At 44.7% G+C, this 25,900-nt stretch overlaps 1 protein-coding gene across 1 annotated transcript in view; it reads left to right on the top strand.

Moving 5' to 3' along the window:
• Positions 1-1,083: 1,083 nt before the first annotated feature.
• Positions 1,084-25,900, top strand: part of LOC128843752 (calcium-activated potassium channel subunit beta-2) — a 255,695-nt gene continuing 230,878 nt past the window's right edge. Inside the window, exon 1 of the mRNA XM_054040853.1 lies at positions 1,084-1,278. Within this exon, the coding sequence (XP_053896828.1) occupies positions 1,241-1,278 (38 nt within the window). The 5' untranslated portion in view covers positions 1,084-1,240. The remainder of the gene's footprint in view (positions 1,279-25,900) is intronic.

Here is a 25,900-nt window from a genome sequence, read left to right on the forward strand (position 1 = left end):
TTGGCTACTAAGTGTATGTGGCAATAGATAAGTGACACTGACTTCATTTAGACTGGTAAGTGAATGACTTAATTACTTTCAGTATCACTCTACTGACTTCACCGAAGTTACTCCAGATTTATAGCAATGTGGGAAGAGAATCCGGCCCTATGTCCTTAAAGATAAAAGATCCTACTAAAGGATCAACCATTCCGGGCATTATCAAATATGATTCAGCCTTTAGTTTTCCTCCTGAATCTGAGCAAGTGTGTGGCAAAAATTTGACTGTCAAAGGCATTTATTTCATCTGAAGGAAAATTATTTGTATTTTTTCCCAGACGTATATTAAATATAAACACTTAATGTTTCTATTCAGGAAATATGTACACACACATGCACAATGGACCTGATTCTCCTCTCACCCCAGGGTAAATCAAGAAAAACAGCACTGGAGTCAACAGGGCTTATGCCAGTGTAAAAATCAACAAGGGAGTAGAATCAACGAGGGAGTAGTGCCCAGTGACTTTAAGCACTGCAAAAAATCCCACAGCAAGGGACATCTTTAGAGGTGAAATCATGAAATCTCCTTCCTTATTGCGGTTGCCTTTCGATGCTAGAAATACTGAGGATGCAAAAATAGCAAGGCCAGTGTAGCATATTTTCCCTGCCTGCCCATCAATCTTTTAAAAATCAAGACATAACTTGCCTTCATAGTCTCCCATATCTGCTCTGTCCAGCAAGAAACTATCCTGTAGATGGATATTTAAAATATCATTCTGTTTTCAGGTAGGGCTTTCAAATACACATTATGGAAGAATGCACCTTTAATAATTACTTCCTCCCTGAGAGTATGCTCTTAAAGATGTCAACTGGCTTCGATACAGCCTCTGAGTTATATTTTGCTTTAATTTGCTTATTTGGGTACAAAAAAAAAACTTGCATCAGATAGTTTATTCTGGGTCAATACTAACTGTCCAGAATTGTTTGCAATAGGAATGAGGAAAAGTTACAACAGAAATTGCATCATAAAGAATTTAATTTCCAAAAGAACTGCAGAGGCACCACTGGAAAAAGTTAGCAACGAGGAGGAGTGCTCTCTCTTGGTTCCTATTAGTGCTGGTCTTTGGGGTGTAGCTTTCCTCCTGGGCTTCTGCGTTTGTTTTACGTGTTGTTTTCCACTTCCTTCTGGTCAGGATACTTTTTATGACTAGGTGAGACAATACAAAGCAGCAGCACAGAATCTGTTCTGCTGCAGGACAAAATGAACCTTTGCTTCAAACATCCAAGAGACAAATGGGGGTAAGTGGAAAAAATTAAGCTGTTCTGGGTGGAGGGTGCATTACTTGAAACTAATTGACAAATAATAAACAGCTGTTTTTTCCTAGCTGACCACAATTTAAGAATTCCAAGGGAGGAGCAGCCCTGAAATATACCAAGGAAGGAATTGAATGTAGGCCTTTGCTAAAGTCTATTACTTAGAGGTTATGGGAATGGTAATCCTTTAAACAAGGTTCACTAGGCCTCCATGGTAGAGTTTAAATACATTTTCCCTTTTTTCCTACTTGCAAAGAACTTCTATATTTTTCCTTCACTGTGTACACTATAAATAATCAGAGTTTATCCTGGTATTATTATCTTCTTGTATTTAGTGCATATTACAGTAGTTATATTTGCTCAGCTGTACTGAATCCTATAATGAAGACATGGTGCAAAGGGCATTTTCAAAATGTGCAATGAATCTCTGTAGCTAATAAAATAAGCAGCTGCTCCGTTGGAAATATCAACGTGAAGCTATAATGGTAGTACAAAGTGGACAGCGTAAATGATCCTATTTTATAATCCTATAATGTCAATACAGTTTGGTTCTACATGCATGCAGGAAATACAAGATTTGGCGACACAAACTTTTGCCCCAAAGATTTCCTGTCTGCCTATGTCAGTGGTTTGTTGTTGTTTTTTTAAGGTAGACTCACTCTGTTGGTCAGGTTTGCTGTGATCTGCATAGATACAGTACAGCCAAGTTTTCAGTTATGATAGCAAAGGGATTCACAAACAAATCTGTGTATATTTGTATGTATTAGCAGCACATAATCTATTTCAAAAACTTCACCTCTTTTCTTTTTCAACAGTATCTGCAAACAATTTAAAACTTTCTCAGATTTATTATTTATTCCATGTTGTTCACCAAATAATTCTGCCAAATCCTTCTCTGTAGATTATTGTGTTGCATGTATTTGATATTCAAAATGTCACCCATATTTGTTAGTTTTGATTGGCTACATAGATTGCATAGTATGTTTCTGGTCTCTGACTGGATTAGCATAATGCTTAGAATCAGATTTCTCGTGTGAATACTAACAGTAACACTTTCAAAATTCACTTTCCATGAATATTCTCCACTATTTGCTCATAATCCACTGGTGCTGCAAATATTCCTGCTAGTAAATGTTTTCACTAGAGCATTTGTGGAAAGCAGTTACAGGTGTGTGAGCACAATCAGAATTAATTAATATAAGAAACTGAATGGATAGCTCTCAAAAATATTTTGAAGTCTTTGTGCTAATATAATGAACTAAATTTTTCTCCCATTCACACTGTTGCAATGATAGGAATGGAGTTACTACAGGCTTATGCTGCTGTAACAGAGGGCAGAATTTTTCCCCAGTGTTTAAAGTTAACTGCTTGCAAGAGAACCCTAAATTACTTGTTCAGCAATGTGGCCTAGTGAATATGGCATTCAGGAAACCTAAATTCTATTCCTGTCTGTCACTGCACCTCTCTGTGCCGTTTACCCTCCCACCCTGGTCTGTCTTGTCCATTTACATTGTGAGATCTTTGGGGAAGGGAATGTCTCTTACTATGTGCTTGGCCAGTGCCTGAAACAATGGGTCCCCAATCTCAGCTGGGTCCTCTTAAATACCATTAATAATGCCCATTGAAGTTGATGGAAGTTCTACCTAAGGATTGCAGCATCAGCCCTCAAACTTTAGCTGTAAACCGACCAATTTCATGGGGGGATTAAGAGGTTAAACTGTATTTAACTTGGCAAATCCATGTGTGAAGAGGAGTCAGTCTGCCCAGTGCAGCAGCCAACGCTGGCGTTGAACACTTGCTTTACTTTCCATCACACGTCTTCCCTCTGCCACTGAGGCCTCCAATATGCTTCTTGCTCCAGCGGTTTGCCTTTTCTAAATTGCACCGAGACAGAAGCAGTCAACGCCAAGGCTATCAGCCATCAGTGGCAGCCAAGAAAGAGTGTGTAAGATGGGTGTATGGACATTATTAATAAAAACAGCAAGAGGGAAAGAGAAGTTACTATGTTAGTTAAAAGTGGGATACTTTTATAACCTTGAGCCAGTGATCTAGACAATCAAACTGTAAGTTAGCACTGCCACTAACACACAGATAATAGCTTGTGCTGAGAACATGGAGCCTGATTCTGATCTCATTCACACAAGTTTTATACCAAAATATTTCCACTGACTTCGGTGGAATTACTCCCATTCAATAGATTAGAATCAAACCCACAGTCTGTATAAAAGATAAAGGGTCAGATTCTGATCTCGCACACACAGGCATAAACCGGGACGAACTCCACTGAAGTCAACAGAGTTTCAGCTGTATAAATAGGAGTAGAATCAGGTCCTTTGTATTTAATCTTTTCCTTTCTTCTATATTTTCAACTGGAGCAAAGAGCTCAGATTTCCACTATTGTAAGTGTCTAGCGTGACTTAATTCATGTTCTCTTATGTCCTGCACCTGAACTTTCAACAATCCAGCTGTATTTGTATAGTAAAATGGAGAAATCGTGTCAATCATTTAAACTCAGGGTTACAAAAAATAATTTACCAGCTTGCTAGATGGTATCTATGGAGAAGACTATACAAAAAAAAAAAATAACCACCTGTAAAATAAAGGTACTTTGGAACTCAGCAGGAAGCAAAGAAGAACAAACAGAGAAGCCACCTGGAAAAAAAATACTAGATGCACACAAAAGGATCAAAATAATAATAATATTTTAAACTGCCTTCATCAGAATACGCCACATGAGAAGATTTAACTGGTCACCATGAAAACAATAAAGTGGGTTATTAAAGTCAGGAGGGAAATAAGAACAGAAAATATCTTAAAAGGGGAAGAAATGAATCAGATAGTAAAAACAGCATCTGAAATATTAAAGAGAAATCCACCTTCCAAAGCAAAGCAATGGTAATTGTCAAAAATTGAATTTGATAACCCTCCATCCCATGTGATTGTCTAATAATTGATTGCAGTTACTTGACAATGTTTTTGTTATTTTCCAAACTTATCTGCAGATAATGCAGATCCCCCCTCCCCAATAAGCATCATGTGCTTTTATGTCTGAGTTGTAAAGTGTCATTTGCATGATGTTAAACATGTTGACACATGCCATTTCACACATTACTGTCTCTCCACCTGACATGTCAAAGCAAGAGATTTTCAAAGGCACGTGTCTTTGAACTGAAAATTCTGTTTAACAAAGGTATGTCAAGAGTTATTTTAGTAAAATATCTCCTCATGTGGCATCCTGCCTCCCAGATTGTCTACACATGAGTTGAGACAGAATGATTATTACTTATATATTGCAAGCTGTGTGCATGGTGCTGTATAGGCAAGTAAGTAAGAACAGGTGGCGTATTCTGTATTCCTTGCCTATCCAAAGCATAGCTACGTGAAGAGTATACGTTTTTTGTCCCAGATCCTTTGCTGGTGTAAACCAGCATAGATTCAATGGACCCGATTCTCATTTCTATAAAGGCCCTGGCAGTGTGAATGAGCCTGAGGGTCAATGAGAATTGACTTTAATGGACCAATGCTAATTTACACCAATAGAAATCCAGCCCATTTCCATGTATCCATTTGCACCCCTTCTTCCGTTCCTTGTTTCCCCGTTGTGACGTGCAGCTCCTCTCTGCATATCTGGAAAGATATTTGAGATGCAGATAATTTTATCTATAGTAAAATTCTGATATTGCATCACTGACACCATTGAGGAGTAAATTGCTGCTCTAGTGTGACACTGGATCTGACACTCAGAGACACACTCCAGAGCAGTAGAGACTCTTGCATAGAGTTCTAAATGTGCCTTTATCTTACAATTTTATCCTAAATATGCAGTTGTTGTAAGAGTATTTAGGAGTTTAGGTATTTTGACTTGTATTAAGAAATGTGTGTTGTCTTGCTGAGAAAAAAAAAGCAATGTAATTTGATACACAGCAGAAACTACGCTGCATACATGTGTCTATTAATCTGGTATTTAGAGCTGATGGGGAATTTTTTGATGAAACATATTTTTCCCTTGGAAAACGCTGAATTATCACAAGTGCAACTTATCAGTTTCAACAATTTTTCAACTCAAACATTTTTTGGGAAAAAAAATTGAAATTGTGAAAAGGTTTTATTTTGACATTTTTGAAACAAAATATTCCTGTTTTCCAGTTCAAAATGACTTCATTTCAAAATATAAGCTAATTATACTTGTTTTTTTTAATAAATTAAAAATATAAATGGTTGAAATCAAAACAAAGTATTTTGATTAGCCCAATAAATTTTTTTTTCTTTTTATTTTGGTGAAACTTTTCATCCTGATTCACAACATTTTTCATTAGCTCAAAAATTTTCATGGGACAGGAAAACCATTTCCTGCCCAGCTCTGCTGGTATTGACTAGTTTGAAGTCAGTGCGGGGATTTAGACTTATAGCACTTAACATTTTCATACCAGATGATTGCTTTAATACAGTCCTGTGTGATTTTAATTTGCAGAAAACTTTTTCCTACTATATCCAATAGGTGGCAGCACTTCATCCACAACTAACTAAGTGATGAGCTGTAAACAGAAAGTCTAACAATGTAGATGGTTCGCAGGTCAGAAGACAGTTACAGCAAACCCTAATTTAATGTATGTGGCATTAGGGTTAGGGATGTACCAATGCTAGAGTTGTTCAAAATTCATTCATTAAAATTTGCTCAGTGACAAAACAAAATACGTTTGGAACAAACTACCCAATGCTGGAGAAGGAGAAACAGGTGCACTCCATGCTACTTGGAGTGGGTGTGTGCCCTGTGGTCGCACCCAGCATAGGTAGTTGGCCTTAGAAGACTGGGACATTAAGGCAGTGTGGTTTAGCGCATAGGACACTAGATTGGAATTCAGGAGACCTGACGTATATTCCTGGCTCTGCCCCTGAGCTGTTATGTGATCCATGGGCATGTTTCTTCATCTCTTTTTCTTCTCCCACCTTTCATCTGTCTTTTGCACATAAAATCCAAGTTCTTTGGGATAGGCAGCTGTCTCTAATTATGTGTTTGTACAGTGCCTAATACAATTGGGTCTTGATCTTGGTTTGGGCCCATGGTTGCCACTGAAATCCAACTAAACAACAACAACAGTACCAACTCTAAAAGAAAGATACTATAAGAATAGCTAGTAGGTAGGAGAAAGCTGAAGGTGATGGGGTTGCTTACCTAGAAGATCTGAAATTACATATCTCTGAAGGACTAAACTGGAGAGTAAAAAGGACTTCATGCAGATGGGCTATATACAATAATAGTTGATATTGCCTAGTCACTGTACAGAGCTGAGCAAAGGAAGCCATTTGCTATGCACAGGAGTATATGTGAAAAGCCTAGGACAGGGCAAGGTAGGAAATGGTCCAGGAAGGAGCAAGGGATCTGCCTAATCAGACCTTGGCTGCTCATGAAAGAGACCCTGGACTAGCGCCCAGAGCAGAGGGAAGGCCTGAGTTCCCCTACTGGCCCACTGAGGAAATACCCTCACATGAGGTGTAAGGATTATCAAAATTCCCTGATGCCAGGGGCAAGGATTAGTGAGTCCAGAGTCAGGCTGAGGACCCAGTGTGAGGGCAGTGGACTATTTGTTGGACTCTGGTTTACCCAGGAAGGTATGGGACTATTTATGACCTGACTTGAGGGCCATGTCACAAGAAGTTGTGGGCTACCAGGAGGCCTGAATGGCAATTTGACAGAAACAACTGAGGGGAAGGCCCTGCAACACCCTGCCTGGCCACAAGGGGGAGAACCAGTGATGAGTCACACTCTTACAGCCCAAAAATTGTGTCTTCTCAAACCCTAAATATAAATTTCCTTTAAAGGTCATAAAGATAATTGTTAACATTAAATAAAAGGACACATACTAAGATGTGTGAATACCCAATGGGCCAGCACGCTTCCTTAGAGCTCAGACTGGTACAGCAAATATAGCATGTAACGCATGTACCCTGATGAATGTTACTAATATAATGTCCAGATCCTACAGTAACAGATGTTCTATAAATTAGAATAGAAGAGCTGCATAGAGAAGTAGAACAGAACGGATTGAACACTATTAGCTGAACCCATTATTTTGCCAATGTTTTTTATTAAATACATTATTTGACTAAATATGTTTGAGTATGTTGCCAGCTAAATAACTGGCAAAGTATTTGGCAAATACATAATTTGGCAAACACCAGAAAAAATGATTGAATAAATGTATATTCTACTGGTAGGTGGGTGGGTTGGTTGGTTTTTAAGGATTTGGCTCGGATGCATAGATGGATGGATGGAAGGATCAAAATACATAGACTGGCTTTGTCTACATTTCTGTCTGCCCAAAAAGCTGAAACCGCTCCAGATTATAAAAATTACTGTAGGTAAACAAAACACTTATCACTTTCCAGGAAATGTTCATACTGCAAAGATTATTTTTAATGATTCTGAAGTTTAACTGATGTTCAGTCAGCCTCTTTAAGTTACCTAGTCCCATTACTGCAGCAGAGGATGTTGTGAAGGTCCAGACTATAACAGGGTTCAAAAAAAGAACTGGATAAATTCATGGAGGATTGGTCCATCCATGGCTATTAGCCAGGATGGGCAGCGATGCAAAACCATGCTCTGAAGTGTCCCTAGCCTCTGTTTGCCAGAAGCTGGGATTGGGTGATGGGGGAATGAATCACTTGATGATTGCCTGTTCTGTTCATTCCTTCTGAAGCACCTGGCATTAGCCACTGTCGGAAGACAGGATACTGGGCTAGATGGCCAGTATGTCTGTTCTTCTGTACTGTGACCCTATCTTTCAGAGGGCACTGCCTTCATTAGTATGTTTGCAGGCAGGAGCTGTAAAAATGGTATAAGAACAAACAGTCACTGATCGCAGTTACCTGAGCACTTTGATTCCCCCATTAAACACTGGTCTGAGCACTTTACACCATGACCAAGGTTAATGCCCTTGTTAACCCATCTCTATTGATGGTATCCTTGACCTGCTTTTTTCAGTCTACTTAAGTCCCTGAGTTTCAGGCACATTAGGACTTGTCTGAACAGTGAGCACAGCAAGCCACGTGTGAATCTACAGCACGGTGAAAGTCCCAGAGTGCGGCTCAGTGTACTGTGCTTTCAAGCAGTTGTGTCATTGTTAGGACCCTACCAAATTCACGGCCATGAAAAACACATCGTGGACCGTGAAATCTGGTCTTTTGTGTGTTTTTACTCTATACTATACAGATTTCAAGGGGTGACCAGCATTTCTCAAATTGGGGGTTCGGACCCAAAAGGGAGTTGCGGGGGGGGGGGTCACAAGGTTATTTTAGGGGAGTTGTGGTATTGTCATCCTTAATTCTGTGCTGACTTCAGAGCTAGGCAGCCGGAGAACTGTGGCTGTTGGCCCGGCACCCAGCTCTCAGGGCAGTGCCCCGCCAACAGCAGTGCAGAAGTAAGGGTTGTGACAGGTTGGATCACAGAAACCCCCTTGGGAGCTGCCACCCGATGTGAAAAGACTACCCCTGCTTCTGTTTTCCCTGCCAGTTCAGGACTCCAGCACCCTGTCTTGCTGAGCCAGACACTCCCATCTGTTCCAACACAGACCCAGGGTCTGAATCGCTTGCCCCAAAGCTGCAAGTTTACCTGAAAACAGCTCACAGAAGTGTGCTTGTCTTTAGCACTCAGATGCCCAACTCCCAATGGGGTCTAAACCCAAATAAATCCGTTTTACCCTACATAAAGCTTATGCAGGGCAAACTCATAAATTGTTCGCCCTCTGTAACACTGATAGAGAGATATGCACAGTTGTTTGCTCCCCCAGGAATTAATGCATACTCTGAGTAAATTACTAAATAAAAAGTGATTTTATTAAATACAGAAAATAGGATTTAAATGGTTCCAAGTGGTAACAGGCAGAACAAAGTAAGTCACCAAGCAAAATAAAATAAAATGCGCAAATCTATGTCTAATCAAACTAAATACAGATAAGTTCCTCACCAGTTCCAGAATTCTCCCTTTTACAGGCTAATCTCCTTTTAATCTGGGTCCAGCAATCACTCACACCCCCCTGTAGTTACTGTCCTTTGTTCTAGTTTCCTTCAAGTATCCTGGTGGGATGGAGAGGCTCCTTCTTTAGCCAGCTGAAGACCCCAAATGGAGGGGTCTCCCACGGGTTTAAATAGACTCTCTCTTGTGGGTGGAGACCCCCCCCCTCCTCTGTGGTGACGACGCAGGAAAGGAAACAGAACGCCAGGTCTGTGGTAGCTAGAGAGCTTTACAAGCCTCTTGCAAAAAGCCTCCCAGGAAAACTTTTCCTGGGGTTTTTATTTCTCTCCTTACTTTGTTTACAACTCTTCTTAGTGGTTACATTCTTGCGCATAGAAGAGCCAGGCAGTATACATGCACATAAGATAACGAACCCATCTCTTGAGCGCGTGAACACCAGCTGCGAGGGTACAATCAAATCAGCCAAATAAGTTTCCCAAACACAAACGCTGGATTGAAGGTCACTCCTGCCTCGTAGCCATGGGAGCAGTTTGCCGCGCCTGTGGACTGGCGATTCGGGAGCTATGCATCTCTACATCTCCCCCTGTTTTATTTTATAAATGCGGTGTTTAAACAAAACACTCTCGCAGGGTAGCATACACAATGCCACTAGATTGGGTATACATTAAACAAAGCAGCAAAGTAAAACGTCAAACATCAAAACAAGGACCCCATACTATAAAAGGGTCTTCATCCACTCTAAGGGTGGCTATAACTAAATATAATCCTACCAAGGAAGAAAAACGTCTTGGCGGATGACTTAAGCATAGCATTTCAGCATATCAATTTGCTATTGCATACAAAACTATTATCAGCAAGCTTAAAACAGCACATTTCTTTCACTGTCTCACACCCCAGATGTTGCTGGGTGGTTTACAGACAGGAACAAGGCAGGTACTTAACAGACCTTGCATTTCCGGGGCAACGGCCAGGCAGAAATCAGATTGATTTAATACTTCTGCCAGGTGGACCCAGGTGTTAAACTGCAGCCGCTGCTCCATCTGGGGTTCGCCTTGGCAGCTAGGGGCCAACAGGAAACTCCCCAATACACACAAAATAAGGAGTGAATTAGCATTAAGGCAAGCTAACAATGTCACAAGGTAATTTTCTGCGGTAGGTTCTAGCTGCTGCTGCACTCGCAGCTGCTCGGCCTGCAATGAAAGGGCTTTAACCTGTCCCCAGGTTATGCGCTGCGGGGGCCCCCGCGGGGGGCGCTGGCGAGGACGCTCGGGATCCTGCAGATGTAGGTTGAACTGTGGAATGGGGTTCGATAGTCCCTGGTGCCAGGCCATCGCCGTGCCACGGGCGGACGTTACGCGCCGGGACCCACAACGGACCTGTAGGAAGAGAAACGGCAGCATGCCCTCGTCCCCACGTTATAAGGGGCACTGGGCCATGCCACTGAGGGTCTGGGGCCTTGCGATATTTAACAAAGGGGCGGGGCAAGGCCTGGTAGCTGCGAAAATGACATTCTGCTGCAGAGTAGTTGTCAGTCAAATTCAAATGATTCAGGGTAAAAAGCACTGCAGCCAGCCATTCCTGGTGGGGAGGAAGGCCTACGGGAATCCCCCCTTTCTGTTTTTGGCGGACCAGGGCTTGTTTGAGCGCACGATTGGCTCGTTCCACAATGGCCTGGCCTGTGGGGTTATACGGGATACCAAACGTGTGGGCAATGTCCCACGTGGTACAGAAGGAGGCAAAGGCCGAGCTACAGTAGGCGGGGCCGTTGTCGGTCTTAAGATGGGATGGGTGACCCATGATTGCCATAGCGCGAATCATGTGATTAATAACATGACGAGAGGCCTCACCCTTCTGGGGGGTGACCCACACATAATGGGAAAAGGTATCTACACACACGTGAAGATACTGCCAGGGGGCAAAGGGAGGGAAATGTGTAACATCCATTTGCCAGAGCTGGTTGGCCGAGGTTCCACGAGGGTTAACCCCTACCTCCGGGCTATTGGAGAGAGAAGCGCAAAGGTCACACTGGCGAACAATGGCCTGCGCCTGATACAATGGGAGAGTGAACTGCTTGGCAAGGGCCTTGGCGGATTGATGAAAAAAGGCGTGGCTTTCGATTGGGGAGGAAAAAATTGAGGCCACCGATTTGACCGCCTGGTCGGCCACCGTGTTGCCTTCTGTTAATAGGCCCGGTAGTGTGGTGTGACTGCGAATGTGTGCCACAAACAGTGGGCTAGAGCGGGAGGAAAGGAGCTGTTGCAGGGTAAGAAAAAGGGCCAACAAATTGTCATCACAGGAGGGCGACACATAGGAACCTGGAAGAGACTTAAGAACATTAGTAACATAAAGACTGTCAGTAATCAAATTAAAAGGGTCATCCTGGAAGCATCGGCAGGCCAGGATGACAGCAGCCAACTCTGCGCGCTGTGGGGAGCGCTGAGGCAGGGTAAAGCGGACTTGCCAAGTGCCTTGCACCTGCCAGCTGACCGCACCTCGTGTTGGGCCGCCGTCCGTAAAAAGGGTAAGTGCATCCTTAATGGGGACGGTTGATAAGGACGGCCGGAGGTGAAGGCAACGTTGTTGTAGGAATGAAAGACGGGGGTCAGGGGGAATGTGATATTTAACTTCCCCAACATAGTCAGCAAGAGACAATTGGAGGGTGGCACTGCAAGAGACAGTGCGTTCCCAGTCTTTAGCCGGGATGGGGACAATAATGGCAACGGGGTCCCAACCCAAGAGGGTACGGGACCGTTCTCGCACTTTAAAAATCAGCTCTGCGGCCTGTTGAGGGAGTGTCTGAATAGTATGCGGAGGGGAGTGGGTCAAATAAATCCATTCAATTAAACGAAGACGCGCTGCCGCCCCCTCCTGGGCGAGGACAGCTGTCGGTTGTGAGAGTGTGGGAAGCAAAATGGCAAAAAGGGGCTGTTCCCTTTCTCGGCGGTCGACCCACACCTGGGCCAGGGTCTGGTTAATGAGGGTGACCGCTTGGCGCTGTTCCTGGGAAACGGGAATGATATCTCCGGGGAGACGGCCCTGCCGAAGGCCAGAAAAAAGAGGGGACAGCATGGAGGTAGTCAGAGGGCAAAAAGGACGAATCCAATTAAGGGACCCCAATAACTGTTGAAGCTGTACAAACGTAAGAGGGTTGGGCAATACCAACTCGGGACAAACTGGACGGGCATATGACTGGAGCATGCGGTGACCAAGATACAAAAAGGGTGGCTGACGCTGGATCTTGTCCAGTGCCACAACCAGGCCACACGCCGCAAGCTGGTGGCGCAGTTCGTCCAGCCAGTCATCAGGGAGGACGGGGTGAGCCACCAGGATGTCATCCATGTAGTGGTAAATTAAGGCATCTGGGTGTGCTGCGCGGAAGGGCCGTAGGGCCTGCGCAACAAAATGCTGACACAAGGTGGGGCTATTCAACATGCCTTGAGGGAGCACATTCCACTGATAGCGTGGAGTGGGCTGGGAGTGATTCAAAACCGGAACAGTGAAGGCAAAGTGCACCCGGTCCTCAGGGTGCAAGGGGATGGTAAAAAAACAATCCTTTAAATCTATTACAAATAACCGGTAATCACAGGGAATAAGGTTGGGATTAGGGGTACCACACTGCAGGGGACCCATAGGCTGTATAATTTTGTTAATGGCGCGAAGGTCCTGCAGGAGGCGCCACTTGCCAGATTTCTTTTTAATCACAAACACGGGGGTATTAAAGGGGCTAGTGGACTCCTCCAAACGTCCTGCCTTCAGCTGGTCATTAACCAAGTGCTGGAGGGCCTCCAGCTTTTCTAAAGGAAGCGGCCACTGCGCAACCCATACGGGTTCGTCAGTGAGCCAACGGAGGGGGAGGGCCGTATGCCTAATCATTGATATGGATGGTGGCAGTGAACTGTGTCAATAAATCACGGCCCCACAGGTTGAGGTGGACGGGGAGAATGATAGGCCGGATACGGGCGCGGCGGATGCCTTGGGGTGCCCTAACCTCCAACCATCGGGCACTTCGTTGTGAGTCCTGTGCCCCGCCCACACCCCAAACTGCCGGAGCCTGCTCTGTGGGCCAATGGGCGGGCCACTGCGCAGCGGCAATGACGGTAATGTCTGCCCCAGAGTCGATAACACCCTCGAACGGCTGATCGTTGAGGCAGTAAATGCGTTTGGGTTGGGGTGCTCCAATGTCTTTAACAACTGCTGCCACTTGTGGGTGAATAGTGCGCTGGTCGGTGGACCCGAAGCCTCCGGTTCGGGGAACGTTTCTTCCCCCTGCCGGAAGGGAGTAGGGCACAAGTATGAGTTGCGCCCAGGCATCTCCCTGAAACAGCCGTTTCGGGAGATGACTCCACAGTTGAACATGGATAATTCCACCATAGTCCGAATCCACCACCCCAGGCACCACAAACAGGCCCTGCTTGCTGGCGGACGAGCGGGGTAGGACAAGGCCCACCATGCCCTCCGGCAGCGGGCCCTGAATCTGGGACGGCATGAGGAGGACCTCCCCGGGGAGAGTGATATCCATATTTTCCTGATTAACAAGGTCAATCCCCGCACTGCCCCTTGTGGCGGCGGGGGCGTCGTGCACGGAGAGGGGCGCGGCCTTGGGTCTCGGGCTGGTCGCAGGCCCGCCTACTAGTTTCCCGGGGGGTTGTCTCGGTTAGCAGCCAAGACCCGGCTGTCACCCCCGGCCAAGCGACACTGCGCAGCCCAATGGTAGCCCTTTTTGCATTTCGGACACAGCGTGCGGGGCCTCTGGTCTGTCCGGGGCTTGGGTTTGTTTTTACACATGCCCCCCGCAGGGGCCCGACACTCCCGCCAAAAATGTCCGGGCTTCTGGCAGTTAAAGCAGTTCCCCTGAGGCTTCTGCCCCTTGTGCAGGGCAGCTGCCAGCAGGGCCATCTGATGGGTCTGAGTGCCTACGTCAGCACACGCCTGCAGCAATTCTGCCAGGGTATACCCGGGGCGCCCGACCACTGCCTGCATGGCACGGCGGCAGTCTGCATTGGCATTTTCGTAAGCCAATTTTATCATTAGTTCAGTCTGGGCTTGCGGGTTATCAATCTGCCTCTGGACTGCCTCTTGGAGGCGGTCAATAAACTGGTGGAATGGTTCGGTGGCACCCTGCCGAGTAACCGCAAAGGACTTAGAGGACTCGCCTGCAGCGGGGACCCTGCGGAACGCGCGACGGACACACTGGCCAATGATGGGAAAAGCTACCCGGGGCGTGCCCGCCGCCTGCTCGGGGATGCTCGAAAACTGCCCTGTGCCATATAACTGCTCAGCAAGATAAGCCCCCCCACCTTGCGCTGCTGCTGCAAGCGCCTCTCGCTGGTACTCGCTATCCCACACAACGTATTGCGCGGGAGACAGCACCATGCGACACATGTCTTTCCAATCTTGGGGGAGCAAGAAGTAACCGTTTGACACACCTTCCAAGATCCCCAGGGTGAAAGTGGACCGCACCCCGGTCTCACGAACTGCCTTGCGGAGCTCGCGCAGAACTGAGTAGGGGAGAGCCTCCCAGTCCACTATCTGCCCCCCATTTCCATTATCCCGCCAAGAGACGGGAAACGCCTCGAACCCACACTTGGATTCCTCATCGGTCAAGAGACCGGCCTCACGCGCTTGCCGCACCGCCGCGGCGACAGCGCCCCCCTGCCCGACCGGTAGGCAGGGGGGCGCCGCCACGGGCGGCGGCGCAGGGAGGGTCAGCTGTGGGCAGGAGGGGGGTGGCCCATCACCTGGGGGCAAAAGGGGGACCGGCTTGGGGCTGTTGGGGCCGATCCCCTCCAGTGCCTCCTTACAACGCTGCCAGAGCAGCAGGCACTGAACTGGGGCACGGGGTTTACTATACAAGGTGATCCCAATCTGTATCCAATCAAAAAGCTGCAATGACCCGCAGTCTGGATACCAGGGGCACTGGCGATCTATTTCCCTTAGGAGGTCCTCAATATGAGCGACCGGGACAGCGACACATGATCGCTGTCGTATAATCTCTTGTAACTCTCTTGCGTGCTCCTTCTGGGCACTGGAAAGTTTCCCCCCCATACTCACGAATAAGGGGCGGCAAACAGCCGCGGGCGCGCTCGGCGTATCCAGCCGGTGAGTAGAGGGGTATCACGTCGGGGTCACCAGCTGTGGTGACGACGCAGGAAAGGAAACAGAACGCCAGGTCTGTGGTAGCTAGAGAGCTTTACAAGCCTCTTGCAAAAAGCCTCCCAGGAAAACTTTTCCTGGGGTTTTTATTTCTCTCCTTACTTTGTTTACAACTCTTCTTAGTGGTTACATTCTTGCGCATAGAAGAGCCAGGCAGTATACATGCACATAAGATAACGAACCCATCTCTTGAGCGCGTGAACACCAGCTGCGAGGGTACAATCAAATCAGCCAAATAAGTTTCCCAAACACAAACGCTGGATTGAAGGTCACTCCTGCCTCGTAGCCATGGGAGCAGTTTGCCGCGCCTGTGGACTGGCGATTCGGGAGCTATGCATCTCTACACTCCTCCCTCCTATGCAAAGTCCAGCTCCAAGATGGAGTTCTGGTGTCACCTGGGCAAGTCACATGTCCCTGCTTGACTCAGTCTTTACAGGCCAAAGCCATTGTCCACATGCTATCTTGCATGTCTCCAGGAAGACTTCTTATGTGGATTGGAGCATTCCAAGCTGCATTGTTCCCCAAGTGTTTCCTGATCAGGTACTTAACCTGACAAATTCCTTCCTAAAGAAAGTGATCAAATGCCTCACAAAGCTTACTTAGAAACCAAGCAAGTATACAGCCCATATTCTTAACCTCAAGTAGAAAATGATATATGTGTACCGATAGGATGAATAGATATAGTAGACCATAACCTTTACGGAGATATATTATATGGCACAGGCAGCACAAAACATATTCCAGTTATGTCATACATACATTTATAAGCACACCCCCCCATAAAGCCTTATGGGGTACACTGTCACAAGGGTAGCAATAGCATACCATGCCACTCTTACTTCTGCGCTGCTGCCTTCAGAGCTGGGCGGCCAGAGCGTGGTGGCTGCTGACTGACGGCCTAGCTCTGCAAGCAGCAATGCAGAAGTGAAGGTGGCAATACCATACCATGACATCCTTAATTCTGCACTGCTGCTGGCGGTGGCTCTGCCTTCAGAGCTGGACAGCTGGAAAGCGGCAGCTGCTGGCTGGGAGCACCAGTCCAGAAACAAGGGTAGTAATACTGCAATTCCCCCCCGCACACACACACACACACAATAACCTTGTGATTCCCCCCCACACACACAACACCTTTTTGGATCAGGACCCCTACAATTATAACATAGTGAAATTTCAAATTTAAATAGCTGAAATCATTACATTTATGATTTTTAAAATCCTATAATCGTGCAATTGACCAAAATGGACCATGAATTTGGTAGGGTTCTAGTCATTAGGTATTGTTGGTAGACAAATCTGGACCAATGGGACATCAAGTGATAGCAGTAGAGTGCTAGAGATGTAACTCCACTACTTCACTGATGAAGTGGGCTGTAGCCCACGAAAGCTTATGCTCAAATAAATTTGTTAGTCTCTAAGGTGCCACAAGTACTCCTGTTCTTTTTACTTCACCCCAGTGAATGTGAGAGGAATCTACCCCCGAATATGTGAGATGAGAATCAGTCACAGTAGCAAGACTCCCATTGACTTCATAGGGAGCAGAATCAGTCCCCTACAGACCCATCTTTTGGAGGAGACATTAAACTATCAAATATTTATTGACTATGTCCAAGCCCACCTGACCTACTGCTTTCCCTGTATCCTGTCTTCTCCATTCAGTCCCAGATGCATGGAATAGTCTGTCTTCTAACATAGAGAGACAAGGTAGGTGATCTTTTATTGGACCAACTTTTGCTGGTGAAAGAGATAAGCTTTCAAGCCACACAGAGCTCATCTAACATGTCTTGTAATATTGCAGTCACACCCTTTCTTCACTCAAATCCCTGCTTTAAACTCACTTCTGCTGTGATGATCCACCAAGAAGGAGAACGGGAGAAAATTATTTTAAAAGCTTCACCATTTTGAGATGGGATCTTATTGGTCCACCACTTTGTGTCTGATCAGTATAGTTTGTTTAACTTAGGCCCCATCCAGCAAATTTCTTAAGCACCTGCTTAACTTCATGCACCTGAATAGTCATAAGTGTAGCCAGTGGATAAAGGTAAGCAGGTGCTCATATGTTTTGCTGGATCAGGGATTTAGACTGAAAGCACTTTGGCTTCCTTATTTATTTAGAGTGTGCATAGTCATCTAGCCAAGTGATGGCATCTTCAGTGGTGTGATGCAGTTCTTCTAGGCCACCGCTGAACCTAGTCAGCAGGCATTCCTCGACAATGTGCATCATCATCTGTGTCGTGCCACAGCTGTACAAAGGGCTGTCACGAAGGCCTCAGCGATACTGGTTGGCTACACAGAGACCTTGCCTGGTCCAGAAGCTGTTCAACAGGGACCATTGGAAACTGGGCAGGTCAAAACCAGGTGGGCAAATTGTGGGGTCGGTGATGAGGGACTGGTTGGGGATTATAACAAATATCCATTCCTGTCGCCAGAGTGTTTCCACCTGAACATCCTGGCGTGGCGGATGAGACCATAATGGGTGACGTGACAGCAAACATGCAGCTGGTGGTTTAAAAAGGCAGGCTTGAGTTGGTTCATACTTTCTCCAATAACTTGCCAGTGGCAACCTCTCGTCTGATATGAGAAGGAGCAACATTGCTCAGAACTGGAAGCCATGGGAATGGAGTTGGACGCAGGGTGCCGGAAATGATACACATGGCGGCATGTAACTGCGTATCCACCAGTTTGGTGTGTGACGATCAACTCCAAACTGGTGCACAGTACTCCGCCACTGAATATGAGGTGGCAAGAGCTGGCGTCCGCAAAGTTGGAGCATCAACACCCCATGATGAACCTGCCAGTTTTCTAAGAAGATTATTGCGCATCTTAACTTTAACTGCTGTCTTCTTCAGGTGGGCATGGTAGCTCACTGTGCGGTCTAAGGTCACACCTAGATAGACTGGTTCTACTTCATGCTTCACCTTCTGACCATTCTGATCAACATTCAGTTCTCGGGTTGTGCTGGCGTGATGAAGATGGAACAAACTGGAGACTGTTTTTATGACGCTTGGCTGGAGGCGCCAAGTCTTACAGTAGTCAGCCAACTTTGTCATGTCCAGGTTTAAGGTGGCATCAAGCTCATGAAACAGCTGGGCCTGGGCACCGCAACAGATATCATCAGCATAAATTAATTTTCATGACTCCGTTGTTAGCAGGTCATTGATGTAAAGGTTGAACAAAGTTGGTGAAAGCACAGAGTAAACCATTGCTCTGTCATTCCAAGCACTTGTCTTCTCCCCTATATGGACTCTGAACTGCCTATCGCAGAGGAACAGTTCAACGACGCCTGTGACCCAAGGTAGCAGGACCCGTGATACTTTCACAAGCAGGCCAGTGTGCCAGCCATACTGTACGCTGCTGTTAGTTCAATGAGAACAGCGCCTGTTTTTAAGTTTCTCTGGAAGCCATTTTCAACAAATGTAGTCAGAGCGAGTACTTGGTTACATGTGCTATGGTCTTGGCGAAAGCCGGCTTGGTCAGGGCTCAAAATTCTCTCCAGGTCTGTTAATAGGCGCTGTAGGACCAAGTGCTCCAGTGCCTTGAAGCACACCAACAATAATGATATGGGACGATAGCTTGATGCTTGACTTGTCTTCCTTAATGTATTGTGTAATGATAAACAACTTTCAGTGCTTAATGAAAAAATCACAATAATAATAATAGTAACACCGAGAACCAAAGGCAACTTCTACAAGTCAGAACATTTTACAGGGGGAAGAATCAGGGATAAACCTGATGCTTTGGCCAACACTCCCTCAGTCAAAACTGGCTCTAATAAGAACTGGTCAGCATTTTGTTTGTGGAAAGTTTTCCCCACAGAAATAGATAATTTTGTCAAAACCAAATTTCTTGGCAGCAAAATTAGAGAGACAGGGTAGGTGAAGTAATATCTTTTATTGGACCAACTTCTGTTGGTGAGAGAGACAAGCTTTCGAGCTTACACAGAGCTCTTCTTCAGAGACTGACACAGCTACAATAACATTGGCAGAAACATGTCAGTTCTGATGGAAAATTTCAGTTTTCCCATGGGAAATTTCTAAATGAACATTTCTGTTTCAAATCGACATTTTGAAATGAAACCTTTTGTTCCATTTTGATTTCAAACATTGTTTCATTTGAGCCCCGGGTTGTTTTGTTTCAGAATGTTGGTTTGAAATAAAAATAATTTGAATTGATTCAAAACGTCCCAGGGGAAAACTAATATTTTTCAACAGAAAGTTTTCAAATGAAGTTTTTTTTTAACAAAAGTTTCTTGGGGTGAAAAATTTTGGTTTTCTGACCAGTTCTAGTTCTGATGTAAAGACTCTGTCTAGGATATTGCTGAGTGCTTAACAAATGCCATGGGGACTTATAGAATGCCTATGTTGTGATCTAATGCAGTTTTACCAAATATGTGAGGTTCTATGTGCAAATATTAGCCAAGGGTGGGGGCGGGGAATAGACGGATGTCTCAGTTGTTCTTCAGTCTCAGCTTCCCTTCAGACAAAAGCATTCCTGGCTGTTATGGACATAGAAAAAAAATCAAAGCATAGTGAATGTAAACAATGAAGAGACTTCTGCCTTAGGTTGCAGAGAGCCTGAAACTCTGAGGGATGAACAGGTTCATTCATCTGAATGGCTGCTAACTCAGATCCCAATGATATTTTAAATGACTCAGCATTGCCAACTATTTCACTTTTCATTGAAACGTAAGAAAGGAGGGGGAAAATATCATTGTTGTCCCTTTGCTAACTCAGTGGCTAGTCAAAGTGCAGGACCTTGAGGGGCTGTTCCAGTTGGGAGTAAAAACCAACGATAGAGTCGGGTATTCTCTGTGATACAAAGTCCTGCTTCTCTGAACTCAGCAGGAACCAAAACCAAAAGGAGCAGTTTCTTTGCTGATAAGCTTCTCTCATCCCGGAACCCAGAATCTCTCTCTAGGTTTCTTTCAGGGTCACAAAGGCCGCTGCTTTGCTTTCTTGCTCTGCCCCAAATCTCTCCGTTTTTTGTGTGCACATCAACCCTCCACCCATTTGGTGCTAGTTTGGGGCAGACTCCATTAGGCCTTGTTTGATTTTAGATTCTAAAGGATTGGCAACAGCGTGATTTGTGGGTAAGATCTGATTTGTATATTGACCTGAGTCTGGGGCTTGGTCCTTTGGGATCAGGAGAACCCTTTTTCTTTTATTAGGGCATTGGTTTTCATAACCATTTGTCCCCATAACGAGTGGCACTGGTGGTGATACTGGGAAACTGCAGTGTCTAAGGGAATTGCTTGTGTGACTTGTGGTTAGCCAATGGGGCAAAACCAAAGTCCTCTCTGTCTGGCTGGTTTGGTTTGCCTTAGAGGTGGAAAAACCCCAGCCTTGGGCTGTAACTACCCCGCTTTAAGCAATTTCTCCTGAATGGGCACTGTCAGCTGAGTCCTGCCAGAACCAGCATCGTTACACAAGGTTGACCACTAGCCCCTCCATGCAGACCCGGAGGTGCTGCAGGCGGCCCAGCACAGCCTCGGCTACCCCCAGCACCTCGGGCCTTAGGTTGGGGGAGAACAGGGTGGCACCTCAGCCAAATTGGTGGTGAGGTGGCTAAAGTAAACCCTGTCCCCCCACTCCAGCCGCCAGCTAGATTCGGCAGCCGGATCCATATGGGTCTCCTGCAGAAAAACCATAGAGTACCCCCACTCCTGAAGGAAGAGAGCACCTGCAGAGACCCATCCTACAGCCCCGGGTGTTTAATGTTGCGAAGATGACAGGTGCCATGAGGAGGAGGGGATCCTCGCTGGCAGGGACGCTCACAGCCCTCATTGGGCTGTGCAGTAAACCATGACCTACCCCGTAGGTGAGCAAGGAGTCACGGAAGCTGCGGACCCACTGTTTGAAGTGAGGACCCTTTGCAGTTCCTTATAGCAAACATGAGTGAAGACACATTCACACCCATCAGTTTCAACTCAGCCCATAACAAGGTTTAACCAAGCTCGTAACAATGCTATGAAGATTGACACCAACGGTTCCCTAAGTGCGGGGAAAGAAAGTAGAAAACATATAACTGAAGATGTGTAGGCCTTTAACAACACTTGGCAGAGTTACATTGGGTGGGGAGGCCAAAATGGGGGTATCATTTGGCTGAATCGGAGGGTCAGCCTTCCACAGTTTGGACAATGCTGATCTAATTAATCACTTTGAATCGTGTCTTGAGACAGCTCGATGATGGAAGGTCGCGTATAAAATCAAAGTCTAGTCTGACTTCTACTCTACAGCTTTCCCAAAGAGCAAGCAAGGGTCTAACTGAAACATCTGACCCACTTCTCTCCACCACCCCACACCCCATATTACTTTGGGAGGAATTCAGGGTTAATTAAACTTTCCTTCCTGTTCTTCATCCATTGTCCAGCAACGACCCTTTGAACAAATGTCATTTTGAAAAACAAATATCTTTAGCGCAGAAAGCTTTGCTTTGGCTAGGGCTGGGCAAATACTTCAAAAAAATTACTGCAAATATTAACTCAAGGTGAAATTCATCCCAAGGTAAAACTTAGATACAATTTAAGTCCTAATTTGCACCTACTTAGGTTGATCCTCTATAGAGGAGTGAATTTCATCCTAAATGTTTTTCAGCAGATTGATGCTAATAATAGTTTTGCCCCTTGTGTGATAACTGTCCGCAAACATTCACCTGGTGGCTTCACTAGCATAGCTACTCGAAAGAAAGCCACATTTAAGCTGGCGCTCGTGACTAATTGTGAAACGTGAATCTTAACCAGCTAAAAACCTCACTTCTCCTTGAAAATACTTTACAGCTACTATTGCTTTGTAACTTGTACTTGTGTAACACCCTAGCTAACTATAACTGAAAGCAATTAGAGAAAAATATCTCTTTTTTTCTTTTTCACTTTATTTACTTTGGGTAACATTTTCAAGAGCTCCTGAAAGCCTAAGGGTTGGTCTATACTGAAAACTGCTATCAGCAGGGCTACGTCTCTCAGGGATGTGAACAATCCGCACCCCAGAGGGACATTGCTATGCCACGCTAGCCCGCAGTGTAGACAGAGCTAAGTCAATGGAAGAATTGTTCCATCAGCCCAGCTAGTGCCTCTCAGGAAGGTGGGTTAACTACTGCAATGGCTGTGCCGCTGTAGCATTTGAAGTGGAGATATACCCTAAATCTCACTGATTTTCAGTGATTTCTGTTCCTAGGTCCTTAAAGTGCTTTTGAAAATGTCACCCTTTGTGCATTTGACTGCATTTTGAGTATAGTCATTTTCACCCCTTGTCACATCAACTCGGGTTCTCTGTTGTGTGTGTCCTTCACACTGCAGCTGGGAGTAATTTAAAAATAGGAGAATCTCACCAAAAAACCCACAAAGGATTGGAGGCAGATATAGTATGAGACACTATTTTTAATTAGAGCTCATTGAAATATTTTCCATCAATGTTTTGTTTTGTTTTTTACGGAGGCGGTCTTTGTTTATTTTTAATGGACGCTGGCTTTTCAGCTAAACTGAAACTTAAGAACAAATTGCAATTGTTTTCTTGAAAACTGAAATCTAAAATTTTGGGGTAAGCTGAAAACCTAACACATTTAACATTTTCAGGTTTTTTGTAATGAAAATCGAAAACATATTGAAGAAAAACTTAGACAAAAGAGAGGGGGGAAACTGGTTTTGTCTACATTTTTCATGGGAGAGAAAAAATAATTTCCTGACCAACTTTATTTTTAACTAATTTTTTTATACCGACTGTAGTTTAAGTTCCCGTATTCCTTTAAACTCTTTGAGAGCATTCACAGAAGAAAACGAATTTCAAGCATTATGCTTATTCAAAAGGGAACAGAAAGAACACCCTTGGCCAAGTCTTCATGAGTGCTCAGTGCTTACAAACAGGCTTTTCCAGATTTTTTTAAGCACTTAGCTACTATTTAGGCAGCAAAATAAGTAGTTAAATTTTCAGAAGAGCTCAGTATGGTGGGTGTTGAGGTCATCTAAAATCTGTCCCTAATTGTGCATGCTGAAAATCTGCCCTGAGCTCTTAAAAATATGCCCCATGAGATTTATGTAACCAGTCACAACGGAGCAAACGCAGCTTGAATTTCAAATTTTAAGGACCAAGATATAAATTAAATTTATGGCAAAGTTCATTGAACAATTTCAAGTAGTGAATAAGTTCAAGCAAAAGGACCTGTTTGTGGACTCCATGAACAGAGGCAAGATTATTCATTATAAATTATGTGCACATCTCTAGCTTTTACCCTCTATCTCCAACACGAAATGCTCTGAGAATAGTTGAAGTCCTGCCTAATGCAAGGGCTTAAACGTCTTAGTTTTGTGTTTGTTTTGTAGACATAGTCGGTTTCAGTTTCACTGAATCCCTACTGCACATGCATTAAGTGCTTTGTAGAGTACAATTAAAATAATGAGAAACTGGAGGTTAGATATGACGAGCTGCGTATCACAGAGAAAGTCTTCTTGACAATATGCCAGTATTTGAGCAAAAATAGTCAAGTCCTCCTTTGGTGAGAGACTTCCCCAGAAGTCTGTCTGCAGACCTACAATTCTCCCCATACACATGGGAGACTTATAATTTTTCTAACTCATAAAATGCCTGGATTTTGGTTCCCTCCCTGCTAAACAATATACAATTGTTTCCATTATTTCAAGGGATATTTTATCAGACCCATGTGCCTTCCTTGCTTTTAAAAAATTCCTAAAGGCTGTTTATTGTTTGAGTAGAAATGAGCAGGAACCAAGCCCCCCCGGATACGAACACGCCCAAATCCAAATCCACATTTGCTTGTTGTGCCACAGGGTCATTACTAGGCGAATTATATCCTGATAGGCGTGATGATTGATAATAGCTTTAGCAAGATCCTCTTCCCCATTCTGTGCTCATAAGCAAATGGTATTTTCTCACACTGCTACCACAAAGGTTGGGGTCATCTGAGAATCTCATTAGCCATCCTTCAATTAGGAGGGGGTGGGGGGGTGAGGCTAGACTCTGGAATGTACTAATCCCAGCTGGTCTGACAGAACCCAAGTCTGTTGCCCTGTTCTTTTCTCCCAGGTATTTGCCTGAGGAGCGTGTGTGGCATTGAGTTCATTAGGAGAGGCAGTATTTCTGTTCACTCACAAGATGTCAGATGTTTTTAAAACGTGTCCAAATACTCAGTGAAAAGAGAGCTGTGAGAACTGTGGCCCTAGTTACCCAATTTCATGCACAAATGGTGGTTTGTGATCACAAACCTTGTAATTAAACACATAATGTGAAAGGCCACTTTTTGAAAGAAAAAAAACCAGCAGTGTTTCTCGGAGCACATGAGATTAAATTTCACATGCTAGCAAAGGGCTGTGTGCTGATGGCATATGAAATCTCACCCTCAATTGTCTTGTGTGTACTGTAGCTAACAGCTGCATGTTTGAAGGCTGTCAGACTGCACCTAGCCACACTTCAGATTTGTTTTCACAGGTAGGAGAAGGTAAGCAGGGAGGCTGGTCTTATAGTTAAGGCAGACTAGGTTATAGACTTCCTGTGTGACCTTGAGCTAGCTAGTTCCCCATGTGTGAAAAAAGCCATGTGGTGCCCAGGAACCCTGAAACAAGGGACTTGGGCTGTGAGGTAGAGTCCTGTTAAACAACTATTCATTATTAGGGTAAGACAATACTCCAGCTAATATCAGTGCTAGGCACTGTACAAACACATAGTAAGATAGTCTGTTCCCCGAAGAGTTTACAGTCTAACTAGACAAGACAGGTTGGAAGAAAGGAAGAGTTACTATCCCCAGTTTCATGCTGTTATCCATTCATAGTAAAGGCTGCACATGGCAGAGAATTTGCACTTAAACCAACTGAACAAAGCAGAATGGATGGTTTATGTACTTTTGACCCACCATAAACCCCAGATGATAAAGTACTCTGAGATGAGTTATAAACGGGAAATTCACCTTTGGCTCTTTGTAGGATTTTGAAAGGCTCACTCATTTGTTTTGTTTTTGTTTTCTTGCTGTTATACCAATGCAGTTAGTTTTTAAAATCAATGTTAATATGTTGTGGGTTACCATTAAATTGTTGAATGATGCTCTTAACCCCTTAAGTGCCATATTGGATGTGTTCGTTGGAGTCTTATACTTCAGACAATACTAGTCAGTTCATATGAAAATGAATGGTGGACTGGTTCAGACTAAATAAATAAAACCCCATGAACCTTCACCCTATTCCAGATGCAAGTCAGTGGTATAGGAATAGCCTGATCCAGTGGATAGGCTATGGGCCTGATATTCTGGAGACCTCAGTTCTAATCACAGCTTCCCCACTGACCTATTATGGGCAACTCACTGGCCCTCTGTTTTCCAACCACCATTTGCCTGTTTTATCTATATAGACTGTAAATTCTCTGGGGCCTATACTGCATCTTACTATGTATTTGTACAGCCCATAGTACAATGGGGCCCTGATCTTGATATCAGGGCCTCTAGGATCTATACTGTAATACTAATGATACTATAGAGATTAAGAAA

Source organism: Malaclemys terrapin, chromosome 9, assembly GCF_027887155.1.
Source record: "Malaclemys terrapin pileata isolate rMalTer1 chromosome 9, rMalTer1.hap1, whole genome shotgun sequence".
Lineage (NCBI taxonomy): Eukaryota > Metazoa > Chordata > Testudines > Emydidae > Malaclemys > Malaclemys terrapin.